The 11490-nt window shown below is 42.5% G+C and overlaps 1 protein-coding gene across 1 annotated transcript; it reads right to left on the bottom strand.

Moving 5' to 3' along the window:
- Window positions 1-67: 67 nt before the first annotated feature.
- Window positions 68-11434, bottom strand: LOC147224315 (transmembrane protease serine 2-like). Its single transcript, XM_086164574.1, has 13 exons — window positions 11162-11434; window positions 10454-10601; window positions 8636-8728; window positions 8441-8554; window positions 7121-7250; window positions 6933-7043; window positions 6797-6840; window positions 3741-3903; window positions 3483-3655; window positions 2850-2948; window positions 2115-2236; window positions 1361-1513; window positions 68-163 (listed from the first exon to the last, which is right to left on the bottom strand). Exons 1-13 carry the CDS (start codon window positions 11174-11176, stop codon window positions 146-148), a joined length of 1383 nt encoding a protein of 460 aa, XP_086020700.1. The 5' UTR covers window positions 11177-11434; the 3' UTR covers window positions 68-145.
- Between the last annotated feature and the right edge of the window lie 56 nt (window positions 11435-11490).

Raw genomic sequence — 11490 nt, 5'->3', positions numbered from 1 at the left:
CGGCATCCAGATGGATGAATGAATGATTAGATATCCAAATAAAAAACATTCTGTAGATTCGATGATAGAGTTTTAAGCTGTTTTATTGAAGCAACGTGGAACAATAGCTTGATTTCAACAACTGGCATCTTCGTTTGCAACGTTTTCAGTCGTCTCTGTGTTTCTGCAAACCGAAATACAGTTTCATTCAAGGAGCTGTCGTAAATGTATCAATTGAAACGTTTTGTTTTTTTTTGGGGGGGGGTTATATGAATATTAACATGGTAACAACACAGAAATTTGCTGAATTCCTTTATGTTATTCAGTCATTGACTCATCTCAAAGGCCACCTGATCACAAAGCCTGCTTATCCTTTCGGTTGCTAGTCAAACATCCCACCCAGTCATCTCTTCACAACTAACTTCATGTCCTCTTCCCATCCATCTATAAATCTTGCCTTTGGTCTTCCTCCGGTATTCTAACCTCAGCATCCTTCATCTGATATCTTCACTATCCCTCCTCCGTACATGTCCAAACTATCTACGTCTGAATTTATCTCAAAAAATATCCAACATTTGCCCTCCCTCTGATGAGACTCATTCCTGATCCTCCTCTCCACCCTTTCCATTGGTCTGAACTGTTGACCCTATCCTCCACCTTCCATATATCCACTCCCTGTATCCTCACTGTTCCACTTGGGTCTCTCTCATTCACTCACCTAACCTTCATTCCTCTCCTTTCCAGGGCATACCTCCACACGTTTCTGATTTTCCTCCACCTGCTCTCACCAGAAATCACAATGTCATCCACATACATTGTAGTCCATGGAGATTCCTCTCTAACCTCATCTGTCAGTCTGTCCATCACCGTTGCCAACAAGAAGGGGCTCAAGAGCCGATCCCTGACATAGTCCCACCTCCACCTTGAACTTCACTGTCCCACCTACCGCACACCTCACCACTGTCTCACTGCTCAAATACATGTCCTGCACCAGCTTAACATACTTCTCTGATAGACTTCCTCATACAGTACCATAGTTCCTTTCTTGGCACCCTGTTGTATGCTTTTTTCTAGATCTACAAAGACATAATGCAGCTCCCTCTGTATCTTTCCATATGCTTAAAGCAAATACTGCATCTGTATGATGCTACCTGAGGCTCACAAAGGGCTGATCGTAACGCAAATAATGAATAATTCATCAATTTGTCAAACAAATAGGAAAAGGAAAGCACCAACCATTTCATTAAGACCTCTACATTTACTGTATCATTACATCTTGCATGTGCCAAGAACTATTTTTGTGCAGTTCCTCAATATATATTTCCAGCTTTTTTGCACTCAATCATGGACAGTAAGTTATCACAGTGATATTTTGTCTTACCTTCATCTGTCTGTGTATCCAATCCAAAAAATAGGTGACATTGCCAAAAACAGCTGTATTATTGAGCCAGTTGCAGCGTTCGCTCCCAACGCTGTTTCCGACAAGCCACCAAACTCCATCCCTCAGAGACACCAGAGGGCCTCCACTTTCAATCTGAGGAAAAAAAAAAAAAGTTTTCACAATGATTTTGATTAGATCTATCAAAACTTCCATTCATTTTTTTATATATGCTTATCATACACTCGGGGTCACCCTGGATTCGAACCACGGACCGCCGCGTCACTGTGCCGCTTTAACTTTCAAATGGCTGTGTTTTCAGCTGTCTAAATGTACCAGCAGGGGGAGAGATGAATGTCTCTTTGAAGCATGCTGCGCAAAAGATAACGCAGCTCTTTGTTTTGACTGCAGTCGGCCTCGCAGCCCGTTGCGTAAGACCTCGGACATACTTTGAATTCCCCCGGAGAACCGCTCCAAAAAAATACCCCCTATGACTGGCGGTGGCTCCTTACATAATGAAGGAAACTTAGAATTTCACAGGGTTAATTAGTAAATTTTCCGACGACAGTGACCCTCATTGTGTGTTTCTAAAAAGAATGAGTTAAATATAGTTTGTTCAATGCAGAAGACATGGGGTCAATCAGCAGTTGGGTGCTGGCGAGACCATAAAACTGCTCTTGAAGACATGGCATGTTCAGAGAACAACAGGCTGCATTTATTAACAACTGAGTTAAATTTTCTGTGTGGTTGGGCTTACACGGCATGCATTTGAACCCGCCGCCATCCCCCTGGCGCAGAGCATGTCCTGGGATATCCTGCCGCAGTCTGCGGCGTCCGCAAGAGAGACCTGAGCCTCTGTCAACTGGGGAGAGTTGGAGTCTGAGGTGGAGAGAGACGGAGGCGACTCAATAGAAGTCGAGTTCCTTTTTTTTTTTCACATATGCGTCACATGGAGAGCACTGTGGACAGTAACTAAGTACATTTACCTCAGTGCTCTACTTGAGTAAAGCTCTTCATGTTTTACTGTGCTTCAATTTGAATCTTCCTATAAATAAATATTGTACTTTCTACTTTAATACATTTGTCTGAAAGCTCCAGCCCCACGTCTTAAACTAAAAGGTTTAAAACAACCACTAACAGTGTATTTGAGTTGATGAAAAGATTGGTTTCAGTCAGTTTAAACATATTTCATATAGTTTCAAATTCCAAATAACACACCCACTGACAAAAAGGGACCATTTAACTTTTGATACTTGAGCCAGACTTTGCTGATGATCATTTTGAACACCTTTTCAATGTACTATTTTGTAACTGGTAATTGGAGATAATAACCCTAATCCTCAAGCAGCCAATGTTGACTGTTGTGGTAATGGCGCCCCCCACAGTGGCAAGCAGTGAAAGGCACCGATGCACATATTAGACAACAATGTCTCCCCTTTGTTTTGTGCCCTTTTCAAATTAAAAAGCGATTCTCGGAAAAGCCCTCGCCTACCATTTCCCACACGGTTGAACCCTGTCATCCAGCACTTGCTTGGAACGGTGATGTTCAGACCCACATTCGGGAGACAAACGGCGCCAATGTTTTTGGAGGCTGGTCACAGACACATACACATTGAAAAAAAAAAAGTAGAATGCAGTTCACAAGTAGAAGTAGCCTATATAAATGTGCCACTGTGATGTCTATGAAAGCCCTTTGCGCATTTATGATGCAGGATTATATACTGCTCAAAAAAATAAAGGGAACACTTGAACAACACAATGTAACTCCAAGTCAATCACACTTCTGTGAAATCATAGTGTCCACTCAGGAAGCAACACAGATTCATTTTGACTTGTTTTAAGGACATTACATCAAAGTTGGATCAGCCTGGAGTGTGTTTTTACACTTTAATTTTGAGTGTGATTCTTATCCAGACCTCCATGGGTTGATACAATTGATTTCCATTGATCATTTTTGTGTGATTTTGTTGTCAGCACATTCAACTGTGTAAAGAGCAAAGTATTTCATAAGAATATTTCATTCATTTAGATCTAGGATGTGTTTTTTAAGTGTTCCCTTTATTTTTTTGAGCAGTGTATAATTCCCAAACACAGAGAAGGCAACTTTTTCGAAGATCTGTGTGACCTGCGAAGTCCAGAGGTTCGGTGAGCTTTACGAGGGCGATGTCGTTGCGGCGGCTGTGGCCGTCATAGCCTTCATGGACTAGCACGTGGCTCACTGGGAGAGCAGGGTTAAACAAGGTGCCTAACTGATTCACAATCCCGGCGTACACAACCCATTCTCCGGGATCGATCGGCCTGTGGAGGACAGAACGCCGAGGTTGAGAGACGCTTCCTCTACTCAAAACCGCCGCAGCCATCTTCTCGTAATGGAAGGGCTCACCCTGCCACGCAGTTGGCTGCTGTGATTATCCAGTGGGGGGAAATAATTGCGCCCCCGCAGCGGTGGGAGCCTGCGACCTGCAGGCTGACGTGCCACGGCCAAGACCCCGGGGAGGCCAGCTGGCTGCCGGAAACCCTACTGGAGTTCACCCCTCGTCCACAATCTGTCAGGGGAAAATGTGCCTGTCATTTCAGTGATCGTAGGCTCTTGGAAACACACGCGCAGATGTTTAAGTAATGAGGGCGAACAGGTCGGGGCCAAATTTTCGCACTTGCGGACTTAAAACTGAAAGGTGGAAGGAAAATTATAAGTGTAAGGTGGTAATCTTGCGATCCTAGAACAGTCGTAGATGACTCTTCCTACTCTTGGGCTTCTGATGATATCAAATGTTTGATATTATGGCAAGTCTTTCAGTCTTTACGGTAACACGATCAACAACAGATAGATGAGCTCCAACAAAATCAGAAAAAAGAAACCTGGTAGACAAACAATCACCAGAGCGGTATTTGCAGCAGAGACGGTATTTCTTTGCGGTACAGATGAATGGGAACGACCAAGCACATTCAGATCAATGTGGACGGTCCAGAAAGAGTAGCGGGCAGTGGAAGAACAGCTCGGCTTGTAGGATGCCAAGTCTCCTATGTAACACGACCGAGTGGCGAAGGAAATTGATGGACTGAAATAGCAGAGGCTCTGCAAATACACAGAGAAAACATTGCATGATGGGAAAAAAAATTGCGAATGAATCTAGTTGTCGTTTTCCGCGAGTCTTTTCCAATTTTTTTCAATGTCTTTAGATGTGAGCTCCACAGTCTTTGTAAAATCTCTGAGACTTAAACCTCTAAACTCTAATCTTTAGATTTGAGCCTAGTGTGAGATGACAGTTTTACACAAGTGTTTTCCAAATCATATCAACACTCGTGACAGTTTTACACGAGTGTTGATATGATTTGGAGGCAAGGGTAGAAGAGGGGACTATTGTAGACCACAAAGTAGCACAAATTAGTAAAAGTGAAGTGAGGAAAGCATTGAAGAGGATGAAGAGTGGAAATGCAGTTGGTCCTGATGATATACCTGTGGAGGTCTGGAAGTGTCTAGGAGAGGCAGTGGTGGATTTTCTGATTAGATTATTCAACAGGATCTTAGAGAGTGAGACCATGCCTGAAGAATGGAGTCAAAGTGTGATGGTGCCTATTTTTAAGAATAAAGGGGATGTGCAGAATTGTGGCAACTATAGAGGGATTAAGTTGGTGAGCCATACAATGAAGTTATGGGAAAGAGTAGTGGAAACTAGACTGAGAGCAGAAGTCAGCATTTGTGAACAGCTGTATGGCTTCATGCCTAGGAAGAGTACTACAGATGCAGTATTTGCGTTGAGAATGCTAATAGAAAAGTACAGAGAAGGCCAGAGGGAGTTGCATTGCGTTTTTGTAGACCTAGAAAAAGCATATGACAGGGTGCCAAGAGAGGAGCTCTGGTATTGTATGAGGAAGTCTGGAGGGGCAGAGAAGTATGTTGGACTGGTGCAGGACATGTATGCTAGCTGTGAGACACTGGTACGGTGTGCTGTAAGGGTAACAGAGAAGTTCAAGGTGGAGGTGGGACTCCATCAGGGATCAGCTCTGACACCCTTCTTTTTCGCAATGGTGATGGACAGGCTGACAGATGAGATTAGACAGGAATCCCCATGGACCATAATGTTTGCGGATGACATTGTGATCTGTAGTGAGAGCAGACAACAGGTAGAGGAAAATCTAGAGAGGTGGAGGTATGCTCTGGAAAGGAGAGGAATGAAAGTTAGTCGCAGCAAGACAGAATATATGTGTGTGAATGAGAGGAACTCGGGTGGTACGATGAGGCTACAGGGAGTGGAGATCGAGAAGATGGAGGATTTCAGGCACTTAGGGTCAACAGTCCAGAGCAACAGAGAGTGTGGAAAAGAGGTGAAGAGACGGGTCCAAGCAGGTTGGAATGGGTGGAGAAAAGTGTCGGGGGTACTATGTGATAGAAGACTATTGTCCAGAATAAAAGGAAAGGTGTACAAGACAGTGGTGAGACCAGCAATGCTGTATGGCCTAGAAATTGTTACTATGACGAAAAGACAGGAGGCAGAAATAGAGGTTGCAGAGATGAAGATGTTGAGGTTCTCTTTGGGAGCGACCAGGATGGATAGGATCAGGAATGAGTCTATCAGAGGAACAGTACATGTTAGATGTTTTGGAGAGAAGGTCAGAGAAGCCAGACTGAGATGGTTCGGTCATGTACAAAGGAGGGATAGTAAGTATATTGGTAGACGGATGCTAGAATTTGAGTTTTCAGGCAAGAGGTCTCGAGGAAGACCAAAGAGAAGATTTATGGACATAGTGAGAGAGGATATGAAGGCAGTTGGTGTGAGAGAGGAAGATACAGAGAATAGGGTTAGATGGAGAAAGCTGACTCACTGTGGCGACCCCTGAAGGGAAAAGCCGAAAGAAGAAGAAGAAGTTTTCCAAATCATATCAAAGTCTTTAGATGTATAGGTGGCATTACTGATGATAACAGTAGCGCTGATACTTAGACACAATAGCGGAAATAAAAGAAATCACAATGGTGGCTTGAGCCACCCCCCCATGGGAGGTTACTATCATGCATTGTATAACCAATATAATCAATATATATATTTATCATACCAATATATTGACATTGGTGCAGATAGGATAGGAAGAGTGGGAGGAACGAGAGAAGAGCATCTAGCAGTGTAACTGCTAGTTAGCCCAGCACTAATAGTTAGCCTCGTGCTAACTATAAGGCTTTCTCAAAAGATAAGATAAGCTTTATTATTTATCTCCACGACAGGGAGATTTCAATTGTCACAGAACTGCAAATTAGTAATAATAGAAAGAATAAGCAAATAAAGGATATAGATACAGATTGGCCATTATCTATTTCATAATGTCATTTACGGCACTATCCCTTTTATATCTTAAATGGCAAAAACAAAAAGGCGGGCTATGGCTTCTTTGAGTGTCATTCATGGGGGCGTGTGTGTGAATAAAATGTTAATTGATTCAACGTACCAACACATTGCAAAGTGACCACAGTGTTACCCGGGCAGGTGTTGCTGCAGGTGGCAAACAGAGGTTGGGATTAAATGAAGATTATATTACCTGATATGGGAAACACATATCAGGTAAAACATTTCAGCACGCTCACCTGAGAACAAGCTGCCGCAGAAAATGGCCCCCGGGGTCCGAGTCCAATCTCACCGCGAAGAAGCCGTCGTCGGAATCGGCCTCAAGTTGATCAGAGTGAATATCCGAGTTTCTGTGCAATGTCAGTGGTGATAAAAAAAACTCATCAGCAATTTGCGTCCTAGACGGTGAAACATTTGAGCCTCTTACCCATCGTATCCCATTTCCCGGCAGCTGGCTCTGCCCTGCTGCTCCGTCCAACCGCTAGAACAAACCGCCCTCCAGGTTTTGGTCTCAGACGAGTAGATCTGGAGCAGGAAAGTGGAACCGCGGAGCCTCACTGCATGTGGAAAGCAATCACACGCATGTGTGATGAAACAGTCGATTGCATCCTATAATGCTGACTATTCATTCATTCATTCATCATCTTCATTCTACATCTTTTTTTTCCTGCACTCAGGGCAAGTTGAGGTTGCCGAAGCCTATCCAAGCTGTCATTGGGTAAGAGGCAGGGTTCAACCTGGACCGGTTATTAATCGATCGCAGGACCATATATATACTGCTCAAAAAAATAAAGGGAACACTTGAACAACACAATGTAACTCCAAGTCAATCACACTTCTGTGAAATCATAGTGTCCACTCAGGAAGCAACACAGATTCATTTTGACTTGTTTTAAGGACATCACATCAAAGTTGGATCAGCCTGGAGTTTGTTTTTACACTTTAATTTTGAGTGTGATTCTTATCCAGACCTCCATGGGTTGATACAATTGATTTCCATTGATCATTTTTGTGTGATTTTGTTGTCAGCACATTCAACTGTGTAAAGAGCAAAGTATTTCATAAGAATATTTCATTCATTTAGATCTAGGATGTGTTTTTTAAGTGTTCCCTTTCTTTTTTTGAGCAGTGTAGATACATATGACCATTCACACATCATATAGCCCATTCACTCGGTCATTCACATGTCATATAAAGACAGCCGTTCACCCTAATGTGGAAACTATGGAAATATCATTGATTCTCAAATACTGAAAAGGCAAGCAAATTTGTTTTCATTCATTCACCCTTGGCCAGTTGCCGGTCCATCACAGGGCCGCAAATAGTCAAACAACCATTCATTCTCTCATTCACACATCTGGGAAATTTTTCAAATGTATTCCAATGATCCTCCTGCATGTTTTTGGACCGTGGGAGGAAACCCACGCAGACATGGGGAGAACTCGCCCTCTCCTTCACATGTCATATAAACAGGAACAACTGTTCACTCACTGATTCACATGTCACTGTCATATTATCCTGCCTGAACCCATTATATCATGTTTTGGTAGCGGGCTTTGGGTCAGGCCCGCCGTTGCCTATAAAGTTTACAAAAACTAAATCATATTATACCATTAACACGGGGAAAACAAGATTTATTTTCTTGTGACCTTGTCCCTCGGAGAGAGCGGGGAAGAGAAGATGATTGACGGGACGGTCGTTCCACGGTAGTTTTCCCGTAAGTCCGCGGATAGCGGTAAATGTTTACCGCAGTTTGCTTCATCCTGGGCTGCGGGACAGTCCCCCACTCCATCACACCACTGGGACGCCCACACACAGCTCCCATCGCCGCACTGCAGGCCGTGCACGCACCTGGATGTCACTGGGGCAGAGGAGGTGGGACAGGTCAGAGGAGATTGGGGATTACAGATCACATTGGTGTGTGTATAAATCTGATGCTTACGATAATAAGCCAGGAGTATTCCGGTCAGCAGAAGAAGGAGCAGCAGTGTGAGGGCAGTCACCACAATGAGCTTGACACACCTGCGTTTGCCATCTGCCATGCACAGAAACATACCTTACCACATCGGCACAAACATTTTTGACTCGATGGATGGATGATAGATAGATGTATGAATGAATGGATGGGTATGTTGATGAAAAACCACAGTAACCCTGTACCTTATATTACACCTTTCTGATAAAGCTCAAAAGGAGCTGTGATTATTTCATTAAAATATCAAATACTTCAGACAGACCTATATCTTGACAAATGGGCACCCATTAAAAAATATTTGGAGAGTTGAAGATATTATCTCTATTTGACTGAGTTAGATGTTTGTTTTTTTTTTGTTTTTGTGTTTAACTTTTTTAAATTATTTATTTATTTATTTATTTCGCGCACTAGTGAGGAAATAAGTGACCTATAAAGAATATAGTACAATGTGTATCTTGTTATGAGGTTTTGTAAGAATGTGTGTGACTCTGTTAAGGAACCTGTTCTAATAAATGTTCAAAAAAAAAAAAAAAAAAATCAAATATAAGGGCATCAGGGCACCAAAAAGGTCCCTGATTTGATTCCGACGGGGGCCCTTCTGTGCGGAGTTTGCATGTTTTCTTCATCTCTGCATTGGTTTTCATCGGGTTCTCCACTTTCCTCACACAGTCCATAAACATGCAGAAGGTTCATTGGACACCCTAAATTGCCCAGATGTATCAGTGAGAGAGTGAATGGTTTTATTTCTCTATGTGACGTGCAAATGAGAGGAAGAACGGATGCATCTCTGTTGGACTTTTAATGAGAGTGAACTGGTGTATGTCTCAAATCAGTGTTTCCCAACCCTTTTTGAGCCACGGCACATATTTTACATTAGAAAAATCCCACGGCACAACACCAAATAGATATGTCAAAAAAATCTTTAATGAATTAGAATGAAACTGTAGTCTCAATTTACTTAGTGTGAAATCTAATATATCTAATATCTGTAGATTCATCAAGTTGCAATGCAAATTTCCCACTGATGTGCAACTTTTCCAGATCACTTTTTTGCAATGTCTGAAGACATGTCATCAATATGTCTGGAAATGGTATTATTTGAGAGAATGCGGGCTATTTCTTTATCAACGCCAGAGCTGAGCATTTCTTCTACAATGATTTTGCTGGCAGATAGTATTAATGTTTTGCTACGGTGTGTGGCTGTTTGGATAGAGAGATGAGGTCAGCAACTTTGTAGCAAGCTTTCACTGCTTTCTCACTTGTCTTGGTAGTTTTCAAAAATGCAGCCTGTTTGTTTACGCAGATACAAGTACTTTTTATTTTAAAAATGCATCACGCAAAGCGTCAATAATCAATCTGATACACAGATACACAGGTTAATTCACTATCCGTTGCAATCGAGTGGAAGAGCATTTAATTGTTCTGTCTGTCATTGCGTGCTGACCACAGACATAGGAAGACACAAGATTTGCATTGAATAAATTATTTTCGGACCAATCAGGTGAAAGTGGGCATTTTCCCACGGCACACTAATGTGCCGCAGCACAGTGGTTGGGAAACACTGGTCTATATGACTTGTGAATAAGTGTGTGACTTCTTATGTTGCTATTACAACATGTGGATAACAGAGTGAACGGTTGTATGTCTCTATATGATGATGAGAGCAAACTTTTGTTTTGTTCTAAATGTCTCGCTCTTGTCTCTTTAAGTATTTATTAGGTGTTAACATGCACGCAAGAAGTCTCATTGACAAAAATGCCATTCCGATCAATCTCTTAAAGTTACCTTTGTGTGCAGGGGCGGAGCAGGGAACCTGAGGTTGAGGTCCCGGGGCCAGATGATGGACAAGCTGAGGCTTCATATGTGCACAGTCAAGTGGAGGAAGTCTTCTCTCTTGCAGACCACGGATGAAATAAGCACCTGGATCCGGATACTGTGGAAATATCAGAGATCTGTCAGATACTTGAGTGAAACCGAGGTGAAAAAAAAACATGTGCTTCCATTCATTCTCTTTACTGCACTCCTGCAGACATTTGACCAGTCACCCTCTCATTCACACATCATATAGACGTACAACTAGTCACCCTCTCATTCACGTCAAAATGAACCAATACCAGTATTCACTAATTCATCTCAAATGGAGACGAATAACGATTCACCCCCTCATTCCTCTGTCGGAAAAATTTCAGAGGACTTTGGGATCTCCAATAAACCTTCTGTATGTGTTTGGAGTGCAGGAGGAAACCTGAAAGTCCGGAGGAACATGCAAACTCCACACAGAAAGGAATTAAACCAGGGACCATCTTGAAGTGCTAATAACTGCGCTACCAAATGAATTTCATCATTTTTTTTTTCAGTGATACCTGCTCTTTCACCTCCTTCATACTTCAATAAACAGACAGAAGCTTTGCATGAAGCTTTGCACTAATCCAATGTGAATTAAAGTATTGTAACTTTTTTCCAGACTAGTTAAATTCTCAAAATGAAACTTACCGGATTGGAGGTCATGGTCGCCCCCCCGACTCCCCAAAATATCAAGCAAATTCCAACAGGATCCAACTGAAACAAAATTCTTCTTCAGATCCTTTTTCAGCATCCCAGGCCAGGAAAAAAAAAACTCCTCTCCATTAAAATCAAGTGCCAGAAATCGAGACTTTTGTTTCAGACCCCTGCTCTTTTCCCAGCAGCTCTCGCTGTATCAGGAAACCTCAGTGTAACCCACTGACTCACTCTTCGAAGTTCCCTTTAGCCCAATGCAAGCACAAAGAGATCTGTCAGTTGGTCTAAACATTCCCACCGGTGTTACTGACAGATGTCGTGTG

Source organism: Fistularia commersonii, chromosome 18 (assembly GCF_037954325.1).
Source record: "Fistularia commersonii isolate RoL2024-O1a breed Wild chromosome 18, RoL_Fcom_v1.0, whole genome shotgun sequence".
In the NCBI taxonomy this organism is placed as follows: domain Eukaryota; kingdom Metazoa; phylum Chordata; class Actinopteri; order Syngnathiformes; family Fistulariidae; genus Fistularia; species Fistularia commersonii.
Note: the sequence above shows the minus strand (reverse complement) of the source record. Positions and strands in the feature narration are given on the sequence as shown.